The 25,295-nt window shown below is 41.4% G+C and overlaps 1 protein-coding gene across 5 annotated transcripts in view; it reads left to right on the top strand.

Annotated features, from left to right (window-relative positions):
- The window catches only part of TTLL5 (tubulin tyrosine ligase like 5), a 128,528-nt gene extending 103,530 nt beyond the window's left edge, over nucleotides 1-24,998 (top strand). For 4 of the 5 annotated variants that reach the window (XM_083839741.1, XM_083839743.1, XM_083839740.1 and 1 more), the window contains 3 exons: nucleotides 7,115-7,335; nucleotides 14,558-14,643; nucleotides 24,434-24,998. In XM_083839741.1, the coding sequence (XP_083695867.1) occupies nucleotides 7,115-7,335; nucleotides 14,558-14,643; nucleotides 24,434-24,474 (348 nt within the window). In that variant the 3' untranslated portion in view covers nucleotides 24,475-24,998. Of the gene's footprint in view, nucleotides 1-7,114; nucleotides 7,336-14,557; nucleotides 14,644-24,433 lie in introns of those variants that run through there. The other variant, XR_014585487.1, reaches the window with a different exon arrangement.
- Nucleotides 24,999-25,295: the final 297 nt, after the last annotated feature.

Raw genomic sequence — 25,295 nt, forward strand, 5'->3', positions numbered from 1 at the left:
GAGCTGATGTTATTCTTGGCCTGGGGTAGAGCCATTACTCAGGAGTTTCTGTTAAAGTGATTCTTTGTTAAACCTCCACTCACCCCCACAAGATCCCCCTCACGGCTCTCCCTCCCTTCTCTCTCTGAGCCAAGCAGTTCAGAGTTGCAGTATTGAGGCCATTACTTTACCGCAGGGCTCAGGCTGCTCTGAAGTTGCCGTTAATGAAGAAAAGGATTTGCTGAACATGGGGGCTCTCAGACTTTCTGGAGTGTAAACTACATCTTAATAACATGATTGTCTCTTTTGGAGCCAGCCCCACCTCCCCTTCCAGTCACAGTTGCATGGGTGCTCTGATGCCCCTCCCAGTGATTGCATTACCCTCATCTTCATCTGTTTATCCCCATCTCCCTCTCAAGTTTGTTGTTATTGACCTCTTCCTTCTCAGACTTCAGTCCTTTGACTTGACCTTTCCAGGAACTTGCCTTCTGTTTTTGTTGTCTTATCTTCACTTCCATGATAAAGCATCCTTGTGTCAATGGCATTGACCTCCCTTGTAGGAAAATCATGTCAGGAAAGCATGGAAAGTGTTTCTAGTTTCCTTAATCAGAGCGGCAACCATGGACACAGGAGAAGCCAGAAGCAAGTCTCTCATTCTGAGCTCTGCATAGCGTAAGAACCTCAAATTCAGTGCTTCTCCTTGAATCTCCTTCTTTGTTGTCTTTCTTTTCTCATACATTTCCTCTTTCTCATCTTCTGTATATTGCCATCCATAAAGGCTTTTTCCTGATATGGTATCATATTTTTTGCCACTCACTATTCCCAAGCAGCTTTACATTGGTGCTGGAAATGGGGAAAGCATACTGGTCTTCTGTAAGATGCATGCCACTGGGGGAATTCAGAGTTTAGAAAAAGTTGGATCTTTTATAGGAAACCCTCAGCAGGGTAGTAAGGATTACGTTTTTCAGTCACATCGCTAACAGACTGGTCTGGACACAATTAACAGTTGTTAGTTACTCTGATCTAAGAAAATATATTGGACAAGATTTGGAAAAATTCTACATCCATTTGGAAATTGCTTCTCCAAATATTTAAAGCACTGCAAGTGATCGAAGGGAGGGGGATCTAGGAGAACAATTTGGGGAGACTGTGCCATAGTCAGAGACTGGCTGTGAGGGGAAAGAATGATAAAGAGGAAAACAAGGACTCAGTCTTGTCCATTTCACGAACAGAAAACCATAGACGTCAGCTCTGTGGGATCCACACATTTGGATTCACCCTTTTTAGCAGATCCTCGATCTTTCCTCAATGATCTTGATAAGAATTAAAGGCTTCTTGGCCAGAGTACTGCTCTGGAGTGTGGGAGGCCATTGTTTTGGTCTTGGCTGCTGTCAGACAGTTACTGGATGATCCTTAGAAAATGACCTCCACTCTGTGTGGTCAGTTTCTCAGATTCACACTGATCCCCTCCATGAAATGCTTTGCAGTTGTGAAAGCTTATTTCCATCAACAGAACAAATATGTTGCAAAAAGGAGAGGGCTTGTTACTTGAGAGGGTGTCATGATCTCTCTGCTTTGGGAAATGCAGGCAGGGTATCTCCAAACCATACATTTCATCTGATTGTTCAAGTTCTTGTTGGAAGGCAGACTAGCCATTCGCCAGTAGCTGAAGTGCATTTATTAAGATACCTCAAGGTACATTGTAAGTCTGGCATGACCATACAACATTAGTTGCCGATCTTTCCTTCTGTCTGTGACAAATGAACTGGTTGTATATATATGAATAGCATGTGAACAAATAACAGAAGCACTGTGATTAATAACACAGCCAGATGCTTCTGCCTGTATGTTAACCAGTTCGATATGTTGGAGATGAGCTAGATGTGTTGGGAAGCATAAAAGTTGTAGCCAAGTATTTGTGTAATAGGAATACTCCCCGCTGCCATGCGATGGATGTATCTGATCATGAGGGCTTATTGCGTATTTCTTTGTGGTAGCGCCCACTCTCGGATGAGTGCTTTCCAGACACTTAAGAATGATGATTTCTCCTCCAAGCATTTCACAATTTGCGGGGCAGCACGTACTATGTAGGTGGATAAAGGGATAATAACCGATAATTTCCACTCATTGTATGTGGAAGTTAGTTCATAACCATGTAGTGGGGTGGAAATAAACCTTCAGCGCCAGAATAGGTATTTTGTTCCCTGGACAAAAAGAGAAGCACCAGACTGAATGAGAATCTAGCAAACAAATGGATAAAGCTCTGCAGTGACAGGGACCAGGAACAGAGACAATACAAAGCCTGAGGGAATAAAACTTAGGAAGGGGCAGAGTTTGAAAGTGGAGACAAGAAGCTTAAATCTGATATCAATAAAATCAGGGAAAAAGAATTACAAAATCATACCAAAAGACAATAAAAACAGGTTTATAGCAGTATTTTTAATGTTTAAAGGAGGCTCCATGTGACATGTTATGACCTAGATGTTAGTATCACTGCTGCAGTTGGCAAGGCAGTTAATATACCATCATTGTTTATTCTCTAATTGTTTCCTGTACTGGAAAGATGCCATTAGCTGTTAGGGAGGTTCCTCTTTCTCTGTGTGGCTATGTTCTGTCTGCTTAGCCTAGCATCTTCTGGGTTTAGAGTTTTATGCCAAACATTTCACATGGGGAAAAAAAGCTAAATTAAAACAAGAGAAGTTCAGTCGTATAGTGGAATGATCCCCATCAGTCCTACTTATATCAAAAAAGGTCATGTTAAGCAAGGCATAAATCATGTTAATGTGTTGTGTGGTCAGTTGCTATCACATTTTGAATCATAAGTTTAAGTAGATTTTATACTACGAAACATGGGGCTAAATAAATCTTAAATAATTCTGCTCTTTTAATCATTTGAGTATTTGAAAGGTCGTGGTATGTTCTCTGAAATATTCCTTATTTTGTGAAGTTCAGCAAACATTTTTCCTTTCAACATATGCGACTCCGAATTTCCTGCCATTTATTTAAACCTTTCTGGGACTGATAGATGTTTAAAATAATATTCCTAGTATTCCTAGAACTACATTATTCCTGCCTGAGGATACAGGGCCTCTTCGAGTGCAGCCTTAAACATCATTAACTGTTTTCTGAACTATTATATATTGGACTGCTGTCAGATTTGCAGTCTCTCTTCCCCTTGAGTCTCTTGTTCTTTCTGGTTCTGCAGCTTTCTCCCTCAGACTGTTTTCCCTCTAGATGTGCTAGCTGCCATTTTCCTATTTGAATCTTGTGATACTGATGAGTCAAAGACTTAGACTAAGTAAAGCAGAACAACTGTTCTGAAAGCAGTAGTCTGTGCTGATTTATACCAGCTGAAACTTTGTCCCCATGTTTCCAATCCCATCGCTATTATTAGAATTATGGTAACACCCAGATGTATTAAGTGTCTTTGCAATACAAAGATATGGCCCAAATCTTGCTCCAGAGAGCTCCCAGGTTAAGAAGATAAACCATATACAGGAAGAGAGACAAAGAAAGCACCAAGTCAATTCATTCTAGTATATTTTAATACCTTTACGAAGAATTCACCAAGGAAGACTTGCTTCAAGGCATTCTGTGAATGCCATGAATTTGCTTTTCCTTTACTTTCTTGATAACCCCAAGATGCTCCTCTTAATGGAATTTAACACTGTGGCAGTTAAATAACAGGGTCAGAATGTGCTATTATCTCAATTTTGTGGATTTTCAACTCAACTGATCATTGCATCCAAACTGATTTAACTGAACATATTAATAGGTATTCAAAGGAACCTGCACTAAACTATTTGTATAAATCCAAAGGTCATCAAAGCCTTTTGATTACCTGTATTGTTGCAAAGTCATTAGAAATGTAATTTCCAAAAATTTCTGAAATTTCTAAAGTTTTTTTGATTATTTTTTTTTAAACTAAATCCTCATCATTGTTTATTCCTTATCAACATCTTGCTTTCCAGACGTAGTGATTTGGAACTGGCTGCCTAGCTGCACAGATCTTTGTGCAGTCCAGTCCATATATATCTGTCAATTCTCACACTGCTGAGTCTCATCGCTTTCAGTCTTGCTTATTCAATTTAAACTGAATGACTACGGTGTAGAAATCTCAGAGCTACATTTCATACAAATTCATGAAAGTAAAGACCTATGAATCTGGGAAGGGGACTCAGCTACTGTTTCCATTAAGGCAAACGTGCAGCATCGGGCCACTCATAATTATACAGCAGAAATCCACACAAGAATGCCTCAAACCCATGCAGGGAAGCATAATTTGGGGCATGCTTTATATTATATACTGTAAGATTCAGCCCCAAGACAGATTCACAGGAAATGAGCTTCATTAGCTCCTCTGGTCACAGAATGAGCATGTTTTTGCTTGCAACATTTGTTCCGTTACTGTGCTAGGGATGGGTGTTAGATACAGGAATGGTAAGTGCCAGGAACATTCTTTCTGTTTTTGAAGATCAATAATATATCCGCTTTTCTTCAAAGTACTACAGTACCTCCCTGCTTTTAATCACGAGCAGCCCAAGCTCAGTTGCTACTGGCTAATAATACCCTTAGATGTGTATTGTCATTACTGACAAGCTGTACATGTTGAGATTTCCTAATTAAAAATGACTGGTTTTGTACAGATAACTTTGTCTATGCTGTGTGTGTGTAGATGTGGATGCAAGGAGAGGTGAGATATAATGAGGCAAATTGGGGATCAGGACTCAGGATCCTCTCTGAGCTCACAACCTAGCTTTTCATATTGCTTCAGTCTGTGGCCTGAGGAAAATTACTTTGTCAGTGCGTAACATGCTCCGTGTGCACGACAGGGTTAATGCTGTCCTTTTATGAATGGTCCTATCTCCCCAGAGAATTATGCAAGAGGGTTAGCTCACTAATGCTTTAGGTGATTTTTAGCTAAAAAATCTGCTAGTGTTCTAAGGGCTTTTCAGATTTGTAGCCTGAAGAACTTGTGAGGGAAGCAAATGTCTTCTCAGAATAAAATTAAATCTGCCAGCCTGGAAAGTGCGGGTCCTAATTGTTTACTTGCAGCACCAACAGTTGCAGGGTGCTACCTGCTTTAGGACTGCCTCTGTCAGGGTTTCTCTAGGTTTCTGCTCTCCCTAGGTCCTGAGCAGTCAGGATCCTGAGCGATGAGGTGTGTCTCCCACTTTTTGCTTATCTCTGGAATCTCTTCCCAACCTCTCCTTTGTGTGGTCAGGCTTTGCTTTCCCCAGCTGCCCCTTTTGTTTGCACAGTAGCTTCTCCTGGTTTCCTGTCCTGTCCCCATGGAGTTCACAGCAGGGCAGTGTGCTTTGTAGCTGAATCCAGAAGCCGTGGTCTGTGTCAGCATCCACTCTCTCCATCCTTGCCTGGAAGGCAGCCAGAATCTCAGCACAGCATGGAGACAAAGGCTGTTTTGGAAGACCATTAACCCCAAGAAAAACATCCACGACCTTTCTTCAGGCAGGTATCAGCCCAGCTTTTGCTGGTCAGGCTTTATTAGAGCATCCTTTCTTGCTCTTTCTTCAGAGTCCCAGACCTCCCTGCCAACGCGTGTTAACACAGGGAAAAGGTTAAGACTGTATGCTCTGCAGACACCAGGATCATAATGATCTTCATAAAAAAATAAAAACTTTACAGGAAAAAATAAAAACTTACAGGAAATACGCATGATATCGAGCAGGGCACAGTGAAATGGCACCCCTGAATAACAAAGGGGTGCAGTGAGTTGAGGGTCTCCATCCCAACCCCATACTTCATGAGACTCTAAGATGCAGCAGAACCAAGTTTCATTTTAGTTTGTTTTGTGGGGAGAGGTGGGGTGTGACTGCTATTTTCCAGACTTCTGCTTTTGCACCAGCTACGTATTTCAAAACCTGAAAGCTGCCATCAAGGTAGGGCTTCAGGGGAGGGAGAGGTTAAGAAAGGATTGGGAGCTCAAGGGGATCTTGTCAGTGAGCTCTGGTTAGGAAACAGGCCTGTTTTGGCTCCCGCACTTCCTTTTCTCCCTAGAGCTCTGCCTGTCAGAAACGCCTTCCCACACACCACTGCCCTGCCATTTGCCAGAGAATTGCGGGGGAGAGGGGCTTTTCCTGTCTGTGTGCTGAGACGCAGCCAGCCCTCAGACTGTGGTTTTCTCTGGAGCCTGGAGCCCACTCTCTGTGGCTTTGTTGTGTTTTTCACCAGAGAAGAAACTGAGGACAACTGCAGTGAAGTGCACTGCTCCTAAGGTCACGCCGAGGTGCCTGGCAGTTGCTCAGCTATTCCCTTCGGCTCCTATCACTGACCTCTAGCTGTCAAATTACAGGGTTATGGTATTGCCTCTTTGCCCTGGAAAACTGACTAAGAAACTTCGAGGAAAGAGGAGGCAGAAATCCCAGCAGGTTGCTCCTTTCTGAAAAGAGCCTAGCGGTTTGCAGAGCTCCCCAAGGGAACCGTTGCCCACTCCCTGCTGGGCCAGTCTGCTGCTCAGGTCTCTGGTGTCTCACACAATGCAGATTCTTTTGTTCCCTGGGTCAAATCTGCAACATCCTTACTCTCCCACCTGCTTTAGGAATAGAAATATTTTCTGTTCCCTGGTATGACTGGGGGATTTCCATTTTGTTAGCTGCTGACCTCAAGTCCCCTTTTTCAGAGAAGGTAGCTTAGAGCCTTCCTGTTATTCCAAGCACCTGCAGGGTTGGACTGAAGAACTGGCATTGTAACATCTTCCTCATATCTTTTTTTTTTCTTGAACTTTGTCTCAATCCCAACTCCCACACAAAGAATAGCTTACCAGGGTAAGTGCAGAAAGTCAGTCAAAGCAATAAAAGCTTTATTTTTTTGAGCCCACTGCATGCTTAGATTGGGGATATGACCTCTTATTTTTTTTCTTCCAGAATGGTATTGTTATATGGCAGTAATTAGCCTTCCTAGAAGCTAGTTCCAGCTTCCAAGGGTATACAATTCAGTTCTTAAAACCACTTCACTGACTTGATCCCTTTTATCTTCTTTTTGTGCTTGGGACTGTCCTTAGAGCTCTGGGGGTTGCATTCACCAGACAGATAACATCACCCACTTCCATCAGCTCTCTCAGCAGTGTTCAGAGAGACGATCACTGATTATTATTATTTTGTTCTGTTTTTACCAGGCTCTCTTTGCCAACTACTCACAATCCAGCACCAGCCATATATCTATGCCAGCTGGCTTTGGTGCCCGCAAGACATCAAGTGCCACTTCTAGTATCCAGAAGGCAGCCAGTTTGCACAAAGTGATGCCATCCCAGAGTACGCCTTCTCAGCTGGTTCCAAAGCCTCCAGCAAACCACAGACAGACAGTAGCCAGAAAGGCTGCAGCCCAGAGGATTTCCAAGTAAGTTTTATCTCTTCCCATCTACAACAGGGAGTTGGCACTGGTTCCCCTCAGAAGGAGTATGGGTTAAGAACCTGTCTACGTGTGATTCAGACATAGGCCTTTCAGGTTGTGTTGTTCAAGATAAATCTCAGAACAGCTTGACCTGTGTGAGCTGAAGTAAATGTGTACTATTGTGCATTTTCATTTTTTACAATGGTAAGGTAAACAGGACTGTAGCATCATACAAACATAAGGACATAACTGCCAGATTGAATCAGAGAAGTGTGTGGTCCAGGCTGGGATTCAGTTACCTAAACACAGGTTGCTAGTGCAATGTTAGATGCCTAAGGCTATTCTACCTGACTGTAGCTGCTGCTCCAGTTTAGCACAAGTCTTTTGTAAATCTTGTTGAATATGCCAGTCCTATGCAGATGTCTCAAAAAACTTGAGAGTATCATGTATGGTACTAGACAGCTGTGTTTAGGCACTTGAGTCATTCGCTTCATGTTTAATCTTTGATGGAGGCCAGAGTCTGGTGGGTCAGAAAAGGCTGCCAAAAAAAAAACCAAACAGCTAAGCCCACCAATATCTTTAACAAGCTAATTTGCCCTTAGCCAAGTTTTCCTGTAAACTTAACACATGAACATTGACTCATGCCTTTAGGCACAAGTTTTTATTCCATTCAAATTGTTTATGTGTCTAATGTAATGATAGCCTTCCTCATTATCTGTAAAAATGTCTACCATTCTTCTAATTTTTACTAATCTTTTAGTTATAGCACTTGACATTCTAAAGAAGATGAATTTGTCATGTGTTATCTTTAAAAACAAAATACAACACTCACCTTCAAATATTGTTTACTGATTTTAAGTTTTCTTCTTTTCCATTTCTTTGTGTCTTTTCTTCTGTGCATTATGAGAGAACGTGAGCAAGGCTTCTGTTTTCTTTTTTTCTTATTCTTTACCTTTCTTGTTAACTCCCTCAGCTCTCTGTTTATCTCTTCTTTGTCTAAAGCAGTTCTGCCGTTTAAATTCTTTGGCAGGTTTTTCCTCATATGTCCTCGGATGTATTTCATCCCTGAATGCTGAAGGGTAAAAATTGCATTCGTAACTTCCTCCCTTATACTGTATGGCCAGAAGAGTTGTAAAACTTTAACAGGTTCCTGTGAGGTTTCCTGGTTCTTTGTTTCCTTCCTGGTTTAAAGAGGGGAGGCTTAGTAAAAGATCACAAATGAAAGACACTTTATGAAGATGCTGGGGCACTGTCAGTGTGTGGGGATCAAATCTGGAACTGCAAGGCATATTTAAGGATCTTGGACAGAACTGCGCTGGGGAAGCTTGTGTATTTCCTGCATCTACTCTTGCTATTCTAGGAGCTAGCACATTAACCGGATCCCCCAAAACTATCGAAAGAGAAAATAAAATGACAGTAGATTTTGTCAATTCAGCAAATGCAGATGTGAGCATAACGTCTGGCAGGTATATATGCTGGTGGGTTTGCTATCTGATGTCTTTTATGTTGGATAGCTCATGTTAGTACAGGTGACAGGCTGTGTCAGTGGGTTTCTCTGCTGGGCAGCAGGGATGTGTATTTGAAGATGCCGGTGTGCTGTGCTCACTTGTTGGCAGAAGAAATGTTTATCCTTATGAGATGGAATTGCAGCTCCTTGGACAGACTTTACTTTGCTGCATTTTTGTGGTTTCTGCTCTGTGACAGGCAGGAGTGTGGGAAAACCGGAAAAAGTTCAGCACCAAAAATGCACAGAAGGGGGAAAAAAAGCAAAAGATTCCTTCAGAATTTTAGAAAACTAATCCAAGTATTGAAGGCTGCAAGGAGCCACTCCGGAAATACTTTCCAAGTTGCCTTTCAGACTCCAGTATGAGGCTCCGAACCCATTCTTGCCATTCATGGGATCTTGCAGTAACATTTTTTCACTTACATGGAAAGCAGCAGTGCCCAGCTATATTTCCAGCATACTGAGAGCTAATAATTTAAAAACTGCTGTGTCTCAGCCTACTTTAACCCATCCTTTGTTGTCAGCAATAGACCAGAGGTGCATTTACAGATGAGGGTTGGTGAAGACAAGCCGCTGCTTCAAATGAATCTAGATTAGAGATGAAAAAGATGTCTTGCATGCTCCAGCCTGTTCTTTACAGTCCCTGGTTATTCTGTGCAGAATATTTTCAGACACTGTATAGCCTGCCTGCAAATAACTCCAGTGGCAGAAACCCCTTCATAAGCTATGTAAGACCTTTTAAGAATCTAAATAACCTTATTATTAGAAAGTTTCTCCTGATGTGCAATCTGAGTTTTTCCTTTGTTTCATCCTGTTGTACCTTGTTTCTCCTTCCTGAACCACCCTCAACATTTTCCCTTGCAAATACTTTCCTTCTTTTGAATATCTTCTGCTTCTTGGAGTTTCCTAATGTTGTTTAGACTTGTTGAGGTTTTGTTAACCTCAGATAGTAGTTCTACCTGCCAAGTTCTTAATTGTCTTGAATTTACTGTATTTTCTTCAGTTAGGATGCTTGCAATTGTGGCACCTAGAATTGTACTTTTCCAGTGTGGGACTACTGTATCCTTAGGTTATAACATAGCAAATATCCCTCTCCATAACATCTAATCTAATTTTGGCTTTTGGCTGCTTCATTCCTCTGTAAGGTCATCTTTGATTTGCTGCTCGCTTTCACCCCCTAATTCTTGTTGGCTGTTTTCCTGACCTCTTTCCTCAAAGAAGATCTCACTGATATATATTATTTCCACAAGACTCACTGAAACTAATCCTGTTCTGTTAAAGCTCCTCTGTCTCTTTTTTCTTTTCTTTTCTTTTCTTTTCTTCATATTTTTCAGTAAGCCAGACCTTATTTCTCTGTCTGCTCTTGCACTGCCTGGCTTTTGTTTAACATCTTAATAAAGACCTTCTTTTTCAAGTTGTTTGTAGAAGCCCTTTAGAGACTGGACCATGAAGACAAACTAAAATCAACTTTGTCTCTTTGACCTATCTCTACTTTGCATGCATTATCATTTCTCTCCTAGCTGCACATATGGCTTCCAGAAGAGAAGGAAAAGAATAAGTAGTAGAAAGCTTGACTACAAACAGAGCAAGATGCTAAAGACGAACATTACTGACTAATTCAAAAGGAGTCTAGTAACTTTGACATTTCTCTGGTTAAAACATGAAGAAAAAAAGTAATGGAACAGTCAGATAATTCAGTTTTGTCTTTTCAGTGCCTGGCCTCTCTTGGTTTCTCAGTCTCTCAACTTGTAAAAGGTGGTAGGTTGACTTTATAATGGATTGTGTCCAAAGCAGACTCCTTGCTTAAGCTAACAGAGTGGAAAACTGGGGCCCACATTAAGGTGTGGAAAAAGACTATAGTAACTGGGAGAAATGGTTTAATATGTAGCTCTGCTCAGAAATGTATACTCATGAAATGGTCTCCTGGGGCTCCATAGTTTTGATTAAATGTATTCAGATTACAAGTAGTAAGATAGTTTTTTGAACAGCTAACACAACAAACTCTTCTTTCTTTCCAAGAGTCAGATTGGGTCCTTTCTACTGCTTGTGTTGCCACTGTTACTGGCATGTCTGTGAACCGTAAAGGGACCTGCTGCTAAATGACAGCAAAATTTTGAGACAGAGATCACTGAAATAGTATTTGTAAGCCATAGGATGAAGCAGATGTCCCTGGAAGCAGCATTTGGTGGGTAGGACCTTCATTACAGATGACAGCATGCAAAGCAGGGAAATATATTAGCACAACTGTGAGAACCCAGAGTGATTTGGTACAGGTGACAGATAGAAAATCTTTCTGCTTTTAGTAATGAATAAATCACAATAAACACAGATTTCTTCATCATTCCCACAGTAACTTGCTGCTCTCTAACTGTAAAAGCATCAGGTAGGGCAAGGCTTGGACAACCTGTAAACAGACAGTCAAAGGAAAGATCTCAGAAAAAATACAGCTGTCAATGTTAGATCACTGTATTCAAAGAAAGAAAATGCCTGGTAGAGAAAAGGAACATAGTTCAATATTTTATCTGGAAGAGAGCAAGCCCAAGAAGATTGCTGACTTTACCAGCAGTAGACTGAGTAGACTGAAACATCAAAAACTATTGGAGTTGTTAAACAACACAGCATAATTTCTTCATGGCATGTTTACTGAACTTCTCTGTAAATGTCATTCCTAACAACTCTGCTCGGGAAACCTTTCAGTACAAGTATTTCCTTCAAATCCCAACACCACAGCACATAGTCTTTCTACCTTGTTCTTCTCTTGTATATTTGCTTTGCATGGTGTCAGCAGCAGAAGATGCAAAGTTCTGCTCTATTGTAACTAGTACAGAAATAGGGTAGAGGTGATGCATTTCTCCAGAGCTCAGGAACTCCATCCCACAGATGGGTGGAGTGCTGACTACAGTCAGATACGGCAGCAGCCAGCTGTTACAGGACAGGCTGGCCAAGCTTGGCAAATATGCCAAAAATAGAAGAATGGCCACAGAGCAAGCTCTGTAAAACACCGTGGTTCTGGTTTGTATCCTGTGTTGCCTATGTGTGCTTATTCACAGGCATGTGTGAAGTGTCTCAAGTGAGCTGATCATGTATACAAGCTGAGCGCCCACCAAAAAGAGGACACGCATCAGGGGAGCAAACATGTAACAGTTACTGAGACCACTTTTACTTTTTTGCTACTGCTGTACTGAGGCATGCTTGTTTTTTTAGCTCCTGAGCATCTGGGTTAATCAGGCTGCCTGACCCTTAGACATTTTTGGCAGCAAAAGCAGTGCATCTGAGAGACGTGCCTTGATTTAACACCCTGACACAGCTGGGCTCACTGGGCCTGCAGCTCTTAGCCCTTGGCTAGCCTCAGATCTTACACGCAGATACACATGTGGAGATACCCTGGCCAAGAGCAACAGGGGAACAAGCCTTCCTGGCTCTGGCTCTTCACATCTGTTGCTGTCCTCTTGTCAAACCTGGGCTTTGTGTGATGTGAATTTGTTAGTGTCAGTCCTGTCCCCACGGAACATTAGATGCATTTCATGATATCCCAAGATTATTTTTTTTTAAAAAAGGTGTTCAAAATTCCGTCAAGAAAATATTTCTTTGTCACCTCTAGAACAAGAGCACCCTCTAGGCTGTGGGCAGCTTAGAGGTGGTTTAGTGCCTGCATTAAGAAAGGTCAGTATCAATTTCAAGAAGAGCTTTGCTGTATAAGAGAGAGAAAAGGCCAATGGCAGATATTTAAGTTGGGGGGGACAGTGGGGAAAAGGCTGGTTTTGTTCATTTTAAAGAGGAGGAAATTGAGAATGTAACAAGGGATTTCATTGCAGAAGTAGAAACAAAAACTCCGCAGACATTAAAAGTAGGAAAATTAGAAAGGTAATGGGGTTTCAGCTAACCCAAGGAGGAAGAAAGTGGAAAGGGATTAATTCAGTTTAAGCAGTAAATATGTTCTGGGACTGGAGATCCTATCAGGAGAGCTGAGGAAAGAGAGAACTTGAGGGGTGAGCTTAGCATGGTGGGGGGTCAAGGTTGTGGGGTAGATCTGAGAATGAGCTGTGTGGAGGTGACAGTTGAAACCACGAGAATCAGTATACAGTGTGGGCAGAAAGAAGAGAGGATGGGCAAGTCTGGAGAGGGAAATAGAGTCTCTAAATGTAAAGCAGACATAAAGATAGAAGGGTAACTGTTCCCTGATAGATTTTTTGTTGTACTGGCCGACATCCTTGATATTTTCAACTGCCAGTCTTGCATTCTACCTACAGAAGGGTGAACTAGATTTGGCTGTCAATTGTGCTGTATTAGTGAAGTGGACCAGCTAATTATGAGCGTGGAATGTTTATGTAAAAAGGATAAAGATCCATCTGGATTCTTCACCCCCAGATGGACCATGCAGTATCCATGCAGCAAAAGAAACCATAAGTACAGATCCAAAATTCTCTCCAAGAGGCAATAAACATAGGAACAGGCACCTCATTTGACAACAGCATTTCAGATTACAGCTGATTGAAGTAAGGGGTTGTGCTTTGCAAATGTCATATCTGCTTCCCCTTCCCTTCCCATATGGACTCTGATTTATTTTACTCAAGTCCAGCTAAGATAAAATACAGGAGTCCCTCACTGGCCTTTCAGCTGCCAGGAGCACCTGGATTGCTGGCAACTTACTGACTTCAAAATTTGAAGGCAGAATGTTTCAGGAGAAAAAAAATACAGCAACTGCACATATGTGCCTGGGTCTGTTAGTCATCATGGCATCACGTGGGGATTGGAGATCACAGTGTTCTTCTGGGGAAGAGCTCACAGGAACTGTATTTCATGGCAGAGGTGAATGAGTGAAGGAGAAGCACTGTGGCAGAGAGACAGGAGTGTACATGCACAAGTCTGTAGTGATCAGAACAGAGTTGGGCAGGGAGGAAAGGCAAGGAGGTTTAAGAGAAGAGAGGATAAACCAAAAATAGGTGGATTGATTGTATAGATTTTAAGGACAGAAAAGGTCATTGAAGCTGTACAACTTGACCTACTTTTGTGAGTAGACACTTTTTTTTTTAATGTAGGAGAGAATGGTCTCATTTTGGTAATGAATATTTATAATAGCTACAGAGAGTGTGGTTGTACTCCACAGAGTATTGTTTTGCTGTAATTCAAATGCTGAGCTAAATGCAAAAGGATTTGCATAAAGCGTCTGTTAGAGGACTTGTGCTGCACTGCTGGAGACTATACACATCCCGTGGGTCTCAGTTTCTGAGACAAGTGAGAAATCTTGCCCAAATTAGTTGTCTCTGTTGAGACAGGATGCAAGGACTTAGATTTTCTTAGATTTTGAGAGTAGCATGTTGTGGCTAGCCCCCTTCTCATGTTCATTTTTGTTTTAAGGTTGCTTAATCATTTTGCTTCAAATCATTGGAGAAAGTATACCACAGCATTACTAGTTGAGTTGTGCGTTCGTAGACTGATATTATTTACCATCTCCTTTATCCTTCAGAATCATCTTCCAAGGCACATGGGACAAAAGCTTTAGGCACATTGAAGTCTTGCTGGCAGCTCGAGTGTTTGTCTGTCATCCCCTGCCTTCTTGGAGCCAGTTGCTGTCACTGCCTATCTCATATCATGTTCATAGCTGCAGTCCTAGTGAAATTATGTGAACTAGGAGAATGATAAATTTTATGCTCAAGACCATTACACTTCCTTGGTATATCCTTTCTCATTCATCCTTTCTAATCTGATGCTTTTACCTGCTAGGGTGACTTCCACTGAAAGGCAACTGAACGGATTCCAGAACAGCCTTCACAGTGCTGCATCCTGTGAGCCAGGGTCAAATTCCACAGGTGAGTGCCAGTGCTGAAGACCAGGAAAGGGGGGTGGGCATGCTGGGATACTTTTATCTTTCTCAAGAACTGGCAGGGAAAAAAAAAAAAAACTCAGCAAGAGGAAGAAACACAGCTGTCTACCCTGCACATAGTGGTTCCTAGGTAACAGCCTGGGTTCAGCTGTGTAGGGAATTTATTCCTCCTGGGACAAAGAAGACTAAACAGAAGGGAGCAAAGGCTGAATTTTGTAGAGTTGGAAGAGGAAGATCCCTAAAAATGTGGCTGGGAAAAAACTTGGCTATAATGGCCCCTGTTTGCTTTAGGCTTTGGCTCAAAGATGCTCTGTTGTTTAAGCTTGGGCTGTAATAAAGGGCCAGGACATTCTTTACATTTTTCTTCAGTCTTGCAGAGAAGTGCCTTAGTTCAGGAAGACATAGTTGAGACTTGTGAATCAGCTACATAGTGAAGTCAGTCAGTAGAGGTGAAACCTCCCAAAGAAAAATCACTGAGGCCTATAGAATCAAATCTTCGTCCCTCCCTAGTGATTAATCTGTTCAGTGAGGATCTTAGTAAAAGAGGACCCGATCCATTTTTCATTGACGCAGGCATATTTGCAGTAGAGTGTAGTTGTGATAAACCCATGTTGCCCATGGCCTGCAGTAATCTATGATGATGCTGTAATGGAATATATGGGCAAATTATCATCTAGAGCGCCTTGAAAGAATTATGTTTCTGACCTTTAGTTTTGCTGTGAAAACCTTGAAAACGTGACTTGAGTATCACTGAAGCAGTGTTCTGTATGTTTTCACAAGCTGAAACAAAAGTTAGCACAGGGGTGAACTGCCTAATTCATCTTGTGAATATTTAGCTCTGAAACTTCAAGATGACATTTCCAGTATTAATGTCAGTGATTTTATTGCTGATCCTCTAGCACAAACATTCAGCTAATGCACTTATTGTACAATTCCAAACTGCCTCCCACGCTTTACCACCTGCCAAAAACTTCAGCTATCCTACCAGAGATTTTATAGGATGAATAGCGAGAGTCAATAAAAAAGACCCTACAGCACATTGGAACACGACAGCGTAGGAATGCAATATAATGGAATAATCAAAATACAGTTTTGTCAACATTGTAGTATATGTGCAGTTGAGACAAAAGTTCTGGTTTACTGCATCATTCAAGTTGAGTTTTTCGTACGGTATATAAAGCAAGGTTGCACACAAATTTACAAGTAAATGTAAAAGCATAGTTCTCAGTATATGACCAAACTGGTTTGCTAAGTGGACTTATGTGAAGGCATTTGTGTGCTGAATTCTGCCCTCGTTTTAACAATTTTAAGAGCACTTCATAGTTGTCACCCTGTAAATTTAGGGGTAGGCTAGCAGAACCAGGATCTAGTCAGGCTACTCAAAGCTTGTCCCTAGAAAAGGTATATAGCTCCAAGAACAGGGCTAAATTTTGCTGCAAATGAAGTAAGTAGAGCAAAATGTTTGTTCTTGGAAACTGGGGGAATGATATTTTCTTCAGCTTTGCACCAAGCCACTGGTATGCGTCAGAGGCTGTTGTGCCCAGTCTGTGAGTCTCAGAGACTACTTTGGTCCTTCCTGCAGGAACAGCTGTTTTTCTTCTTCACTCTTTTCATCGATTGCTTACACTAGGGCCCTGATTTCCCTCATCAACAGCTTACTTGGGGTTACTGTTCTGCATGTATTTGGTATCCTAGATACCAACTAGAGGAATTGGAGGCGCAAGTCATAAAGTAGATTACAGAATAAACTGCAAACATTCAAAGATAGCAGGCTGTGAAAAGTTGTGGAGATAGAAGAAGAATTGGGCAGAACCTCCATATAAACATGCACATGAATGCTCAAAATGTTTGAGAAGTTTGAATAGGCCTTATTTGAATAAAGGTCTGCGGGATGATTAGTTGCAGAGATGGCACAACCATTTCTTACTATTGTATCAGACAGCTTCTGTGAAGAAAACATCCTGGGAGACTGAGGAAGTCATTTGAGTACCATAGGCTTGTCTGCTATTGAACTGGGCCGTTGTCTGACTTTGGCAGATGCCCTTCAGGCTCTTAGTCCATTCTTCTTTCCATCTACTCTAATAGCCTGTCCGAGGAATAGCAAATATTGAGGCTTTGCAGAGAAGAAGCATAAAGATGTCACAAATGAGCTAACCGAAAGTGAGGATGATGCTTAAAGGAACAGTGAGTCAGGTAGTACGGAGACTTTTAACCAAATTGTTCAGAGAACAGTTCCCTGGTGGTTAGTACTGCAGCTGTAGGAGAATAGTAGATAGTGTTGTGCAGTGGGCTCAAGCTCTTAAGTACAGATTTCCTGAGGTGAAATAAGAGGAAGAATAAAAGTCAGCGTTTCTGCAAAGCAGCTAAGGATTCTGAAAAAAAGCACCGTTACAAGAAAAGTGGCCCAGCCTCTCATCCCCATGGCCTCATCCTCATTTCATGGACAAACAAGTTCTTTGTGAGCTGTATGCCACTGGGGTAATAAGAGAGAAGGCAGAGGTTCTCTTGAGTATCTATCTACTAGAGGGGAGTTGATATTTAGATCTAGAGGGGAAGGTCTAAATATCAAAAGCTGCAAGCTATCGTTTGGGGTTATTTATAGTGTCTGAACAGTTTCCTATCAACATTACTGAAAGTTTATGGGGATTTATTCTGCTAAAGAAATACCAAGAATTACTACTACTAGGGAACATTCAAAATGCTTCTGACCTGATTTTCACTGAAATTGAACACCCAGTTGCCTAGTGTACTGGGTTGTCAGTCATTCTGAAAACAAAGCTGTATTTACAGCCCTGATCGCATTGTTGTTTGTTCTTTCTATCCTGCATTACTTTGAGGGTCTCTCAGCATCATGCTGATTGCTTTCTGCTTCATGGAACTTTACAGTTCAATTAGTATTAGTGCAATAGGGTGATTTTAAACTAAGAAATCAATTCTCTTTTTCAAGTCTTCTTCAGAATATAGTTCACTGCGTAACAGAAGGCTAAACTAAGTAGTGTGGTGGGTTGTTCGGGTCCAGGATGTCTTTATGAGGATGTATTTGATATGGCTAGCTCAGATGATGAAGGAAGGAACCTATGGGTTGGTCATTTTTTATTGTGTATGTTAACAATGCAAGGCTGTATGGAGGTGTTTTGCTCTTTTATTTTCTACTGCTCTATAGAGGCATAGTGAAAGTGAATTTCTAGATAAGTGAAATTCTAGATAAAAAAAGGTGTATTTTTTCCACTAGAATTTAGCTTTTGAACAGCTGGCAAGAAACATCCAGGAAGTTCTGTAGCAACTTTAAAGACCATGTGGTTATATACTTAATATATTTATTATTCATCCTTTTTGTAAATGCTAACACAAAATAGGTTTTAGGGACAATAGAGGATAAAATAAAAATTTACTTTTCGAAAAATAACAGCACAGTTCCAGGCAGTTTCTCTGTACCTAAGCTGGACTCCTGTATGCAAGAGCCTGGACACAGAAATGATTTGAAAGTATAGTTAACTCCTATACAGTTAACTATATCGTTAACTATATAGTTAACTCCTAAACAGTGCAATTGGGGTGTGGATCTACAAGGTAATGACCCCAACTGATTTGATTTATAAAGGTAACAGCAACTATGAGTGAAATCTCTCTTCTGTTGTGTTTCTCTCTTTCCTTTGCTGCCAGCTTCTTGAGTGTTCATGAAATATTTATTTATGTGTTTCTTTGCATTTTAAAAGCTTCTGAACACAGAATGCTTATGGGGTTCTGGTTTGCTATGGCAAAAATATAAATAATATGCTAATAACTTACATATGTAATTGCAAACAAGTACGAATCATGGTTAAAACTGGGCAAGGCTGATACCTGGCTTCAGCCTTGACAGAACATTCACCTTTTCATTCTCAGGCTGATTAACAGTGACTAACAGTGATGCAGTTTTATTGTGCTAATGTTTATATTACTAGTGTCTGCATGGCTCTTACACTGCGCTCAGTGAGTGGGAGAAGAAAAAAGTATTAGAGCTACTGATTAGGGGAGAAAGTTAATAATATAATATGCTATCCATGTTTGACAGCAGAGAAGACTGCCAGTTCATGTAAAGTCTCAGATCTATACCTAGTGTGGCTTAAAGCAGCATGAGTCACAAGCTGATTTTTATGTGTTTGAGTTCTCTGAGAATACTTAATAGAGAAGGTGAATGTCAGAATCTAAACTGAAGCTAGTAAGAAAACTTCTTGTGTTTTGCAGTTGATTTTGCTCACTGTGGTTCCTAGGTCTGTATCTGAGCTTAGGTGCAGGATGATGTACAATTGACTGTTTCCTTTGGACATTCACCTGGTCCCCATATGTGCATAAATGCCAACTTCAGTTTCCAACTGAAGGGATGCAACTCTTTGAAATAGCACATCATCATCATCTGTAAGGGTTTAGAACTGGATCCTGCACTGCCAAGAGATTTGTGGAAGAACAAGGGGATTGGTAAGTTGTTCTGGACTTCATCCACGTAGAAGGCAGGCTGCTGTTCTTAGTTTTCTAGTGATTTCCTTCTTCAGATTAAGGTGGAGACTGGTATCTGAATGTTATCCAGGTAAGATGAATGTGCAAGCAGTGTGGTCAGGTGTAGAGCAATGAATGGAGCCTGCTTGCCACAGTGATACTAAAGAGCACTTTTTTACTTGCTCTTCTTTGCGTCTTCCACAACTCCAGAATTTTTCTTTTTATAGGAAATATACAGGTAGACTGTGCATTTCTAAAGATTTTTTTTGTATCTAGGATTGTTGTATGGTTCTTCATTAGAAGGTCATGTACGTATTGTCATTGGAGACCTGAAATTAGAGTTGATGCTGGAGGTGCTAAGCTGTAACTGGCTGTTGGCTATCCACTGCCTGAATTAACATCATTCTTGAAATGCAGACTCTTTGTATAAGCTTGTGGGAAAAAAAAAAAAAAGGCGTTTTAGCAGGCATGAAAATGTGCAAGCTTCAAAATTGTTCTGCACCAATAAAAGAAAAAAAAAAGTCAGCTAAACGCAACAGGCACTTAAAATGATTATGTACAATCATTTTTTATTGTTTGCCAGATCTCCACAAAGAAAATGCCTGGAAATTGAAGATTCGTTTATCAGTCATTGTCTCTCTACTCTCCTGTAGTACAAAGGGTGGCGATGGGATGGAATGGGATGTGTACTGTTGCCACCGTGCATGGCCTGTGTCAGACACCCAGCCATTTGCTGCACTAGGGTGGAATTCCCAGCTGCCCAGTCTTGTCCAGGCTTCCTCAGATTCTGCCAGGCTCCCCTGTAGCATGGGGAGACAGTAGATTGTTGAGCACCAATGTATTTATTTTTGTGTTGATACCACATTCCCGAGAGGAACCTTGGCTACGATTTCAGCTGGTCTCACCACACTGTCCAAATCCTTCCTCAGGAGCAGCTGGGAGAAGTCACTCAGGTTTCTGCACAGAGCATTGCTGGTACGCCTCCACCCTCCCACTAATCCTGTTCATTCCAGTCTTCGTTTGCCACCCTCCTGGTTCTCTCTTGTTGCTGTGACTGACTGCACAAGTGGTCTTGACTTTGAAAGGTGACCTTCAAATGGGCACCTCGAATAACCTCTACCTCAGACTACTTTGGCTACTCAGGCAAAAGATATCTTGTGACACAAAAGAGCAACTTTTGGTAGGTGTTATCTCATTGCTTATCCTCATCCAGGAATAGAATAACAAAGTTTTCCACATAAATCCTTCCAGAACCACCTGTCTGGCTGAGAAGCTCTCAGTGGGTTACTGAAAGGGATCGTTGGTCTGATATCCAGCACCTTCCATCAAACTTGCAGTGCTGCTTTTCACCCCTTATACAGCCATTGGCAACAGCAGCAATAACGTTCTGTCAACATCTTTCTCTGTCCTCTCTGTAGTCCCATCTTCACTCAGAGAAAGGCTTACTGAGAAGCATAATCAGTTTGTTGTAGCACATTTTGAAAAGCAGTGGAGCTTGAGGTAAAATACCATAGGATCAGAGAATCATAGAATAGTTTTCAAGGGACCTTAAAGAGCATCTAATCCCAACCCCCCTGCCGTGGGCAGGGACACCTCCCACTAGACCAGGTTGCCCAAAGCCCCATCCAATCTGGCCTTGAACACCCCCAGGCATTGGGGCATCCACAGCTTCTTTGGGCAAAAGAGAGAAGAAAAATGAGGTGAATCCTATTGTTGTGTCTCCCTTTTAGGAGATACGACAATAAAAAAGATGGGATAAAAAGATGGAATAGGGGAAAAGATAATTTTTCTCCCTAGTATAGTTGTTGCAATTATCCCATATCAGATAATGGCAGATAAGCCTGTATTTACCAGAAGGGAAAGGAGAGAGGTAAAGAAAGACCTTCTCCTTAAGCTATTTCTTGGTATTCTTTGAAGAAGTGGGGAGCCATTCCCTTATGACTAGCAATAAGCATATATTGATACGTCTAACAAATACCTACAGAATAGATGCACCATAAAGGTGTACACCTAAAATTTTAAACAGGGCATGACTATGTTTGAGTTTATCCAGATATCAGAAAACTGTGGCAGTCTCATTGAATCTCAGCAGAGTATAAAGCCCTGCCGAAAGCAGCATTTTCAGCTCTTCTCAGGTGTTAACAAGAATCTTGCCAACTCAGCCATTGCCTCTCAGCTAGAGCTGAGGGTCTGTGTTCACTTCTAATGATCAGAAATTACATTTAGTGCTTAACTCGTGACAACAGCCCATCTCTCACACCTTTAGTCAACCTTTTGCTGTTCTTTTATGAAAGAAAGTCTTTTTCCTGTTGCTACTGGTCTCATGCCACAACCTCATGGAAAGGCCATTCCAAGTTTCAGGAACACTGGGAAAGCAGGAGAAAAAGGAAAGGAGAGCCTCTAGAAATTGGCTTTCCTTTTTGAGAACTAGAGCTCAGCTTGGATTTTAGGAGCTTTCACTTCTGACAGACTCAGAGAAAACTCCTAAGCAGGATAAGTAATGACTTCAGGCAGCTGGCATTTTTGCCTGACTGGAGGCTGAGCTTTGCTTGTTCTCAGTAGTGAGGTGATGGCGAACTGCCTGTATTTCCTTGCTGTGTTGGAAATGTCATTCAAGATCAGGTGTGCAAAGGCTGGGGAGAGGTTATATAATATCTTGGCTATGTCTGTCTCACATCTGGCCCTTTGGCATTAAGCTACCTATAGAGAGGATGACTTTGCCCATCCAAATTGGATTTTGTTTTAATCTGGCATTACCTTATTGAGACTAAAAATAGAAGCCAAACTGTGTGTGAATAGAGTAAAAGCAGTGTCTGAAGTTATGAAATGAAATGTGTGGAAGAGCCAGAGAACAGAGAGCCACAACAAACCAGGGAGTAGGAAACCGAGTAAGAGAAAGCAGAATGAGGCCTGTCAAATACAGAATGCTGTTAGCAGTCGGGGTAAGGAGCCCACCCAGCCTCTTCTCTGTAACACGAGGAGGAGGGAGCCTCATGCTGGCTTCCCCCACCACGTGTCCATTTATTAATGAGGCTGTTCAATGCTCTTTTAATACAGAGAGACTTCACTGTAATGAATACAGCTGTGTGTGTGCTGTTTGTGTGTGTCCCCCCAGTACTTTTTCGTGACTGGGAACTGCTGCTCTCCTTTGTCTGCCCGGTCCAGCAAGCCAACTTGAAATTGTGCCCATAAGTAAAAGGGGGAGGGAAGGCTGGTCTTCAGTTGTCAGCTGTCCTGGCTTGCTAGTGTCAGTCACCCAAGGATATAAATAAACCCCATCTATTTATTGCCTTTCTTAGTTGTACTATATATTATCAAGAGAATGCTGGGCATCACTCTGGGATTAGAAATTCCCTCTGCTCTGGGATAAAAGATCTGAGTTTCTAGGATTATCAGAGCTTTTCAGGAAGAGAGGAAGTTCCTGTTTTCAACGCTGGATTCAAGAGATTTGGACATGCTTCTCAGTTCTGCTATAGACTTGCTATGGGTATGATGAAACAGTTCATACTAGCACTAAATAAATCCTAGCACAGGTCCCTGACCAGGTGCTGTCAGACTAACCCACTATTCTGCTCTTATTCCTGCAGTTTGGAAGCAGAGTAGATGAGGTGCTGGTATCTGTCCAAAACTGTGTAAACCTGTGCTGAGAAAGTCTATATGGCACTGGATTATAGCGTACGCATATCATCACATTTAAACAACTCCTGTGATTTCCTTGTGACTCAGTCTTATCCAGAAAGTGGAGATAATACTTTTTGTCCCTATGTGGCTGTTCAAAGTACCAAAGTGTTAATGTTTTTGAGATGTAGTCATGGATGACATAACAGTATGTAAACATGTGGACAGACATACAGACAGATACTTTGTTTTAACACCTTCTGGCAGGCAAGGGATAAAGGAAATTCATTCTGTTTTATGCGGTGATTCACTGCAATGACGCTCATCACAAGAGGGAATCAACACTTCATGTTGGCTGCTGTCAGTAATAATCTGAGTTTTTTCCCTACTCAACCAGAACTTAAAAGGAAGTAGAGTGCTCACAAGTAGCTTTGAAATGATAGAACTTCATAGGGTTATTTACGTTAAGATTTATGAAATAATTAAATCATAGCAATGGCCATGAGTTGGACTCATGGTAAGAATGCACCTATTTACATGTAGACATGGGAATGCCCCTCTCTGTGCTGTGTCCTGAGGGTAACCACACAAGAAGAACTCACATTAGGTGATTTTAATTCAGTTTGTGAGAGAAGACAAACTGTACCGTGCATTTCTGTAAGACAAGGAAGGCTCAAAAGCCACTTCAAAACAGGAAGATGAGGTTGAAGTTGGCTGCTTCTCTCATGTGCCTTTGTTTTCTTAATACCAGCATATTGCCAAGGGACGGTGTTCTGCTCTGGTATCCTATCTTCGTACACATATTTGACAGTTTGGTTCCTAATTCAGGTTCCAAACTTTCTGTGCAGTGACATAGCTGGCAATACTGCTTTCTAAACATCTTTCCAGATCCTCTGTACTGTGTGGTGTTTGGCTCTATACTGGGATTTCAAGGAGAGTGTATTTTTAAAAATATAGCAATATTTTTAATAAACTCAGCTCTCAACAACTGTCACTCGTATTTAGGAGCAAGCTGATGTGCTAAATACACAGGACAATGCAAACTGTCCAAAATAAACTTGGTACATTTCTAAGTGTTTTGAATTTTTCTTTTAAGGGAATATCTAAGTTTTTTTTACATAAAAGAAGTGACAATGACATTAACTTTTTCCCATAACATGCCTAAGAAGGAAAAAGTTGCAGTATGTCTCTCTCTGTGTCTCTATATGCAGTATGTCTCGCTAATAATGAGAAGAAAATCTGTCTTATCCCCATCTTGTTTCTTTTAAAGATCAGCTTTTTCACATCCCCATCTCTTCTGCACCAAGGCACTCAGCATCTTTTGGAGTGGGGGAGTAGATTTCCTTGCAAGCAAATGAATAAAAGACGCAGAAAGAAAAAGGCAAAGCATGCTGGTATGGGAGAGGAATTCAGAGTTACTGGAGGAGTATATGAAGAGATGAGCTAGATTAGGGAAGTGCAAAGAAAGTGTTGAGAGGAATACCAAGAGCACTTTTTCGGACAGTAGCTTATTAAGTTAGGTTTATCATACTGTGATCTCATCTTGTAGTGCAGAGAAAGGGTGTACGGTGGCGAGATCCAGATTTCTGGTGGTGGCTGAGATTTGCAGAGCAGTTCACCAGTGTTTTAAATAAAACAGTCCTGTGATTACTCAAAAGCTTTGCTTTGTGTTTTTTTTCCAGCCTCTGCTTGCAGAGAAGGACTAACACTGAACATCAGGTGAGGAATCCAGGGTGTTGCTTCAAGTACGGGGCAAAGAAAAAAACAGCAGCGACTTCAGACCACCATGCACCCATAACACCCAGGGGAGGGTGATGGAGTCCTTGCTGAGAGGACAAGCCACTGAGGAGAGTACCTGAACATCTGCAGAAGCTGGTGATACAGCTGTAGGCTGAGGTGAATGATTGCCTCTGAGAGCTTCTACTGCTGAGCCTTGGAGTCTTTCCTCCCACCTCTTCCTGATCACTAACCGTGAGATCTTTCTATAAGACAGAGGTCCTCCAACTATCTGTATTGTTTTTTCCCAAGGTCCAAATTTGAACATAAAGTCTCAAACTTGTTTTCTCAGCCATTTCAGTCTGTCCTAGTCCAGTAACAGCCAATATTCTCTGCTGTCATCACATGGCAACCAACAGCAGAGAAAAATCTTAGACCATATGAGCAGAGACATAGTTGCCGTCTTGAATTTTGGCACAGAGCCATGGAAATGCTCAATTTGAATAAAGTCATATCATTTGTTTGTTTTGGTTATAATTTTGGTTATTAATTCACACCCTCCAAATATTTGCTCTTGTTATATTGGACAGGATTTAAAATTTGTCTTTATGTTTCACTGTTGGGTGCTTATGTTCTGTGTGGCTTATTTTTGTATTTTGATTTCTGTTTGTTTAGGCTATACAAACTTTTTTAATTGGCTGATGTTTTTAGACCCAAGATTGAACCCTAAGGCCCAGGTGGCTTCTATCAGTTGCAATAGTGGCTTAGTGAAGCACTCCAGTTAGAATTTGCCTAATGTTATGAAAAGTAATTTGCTTGTGTTAGCAA

The sequence above is a fragment of the Anser anser genome, assembly GCF_964211835.1.
Source record: "Anser anser genome assembly, chromosome: 5".
In the NCBI taxonomy this organism is placed as follows: domain Eukaryota; kingdom Metazoa; phylum Chordata; class Aves; order Anseriformes; family Anatidae; genus Anser; species Anser anser.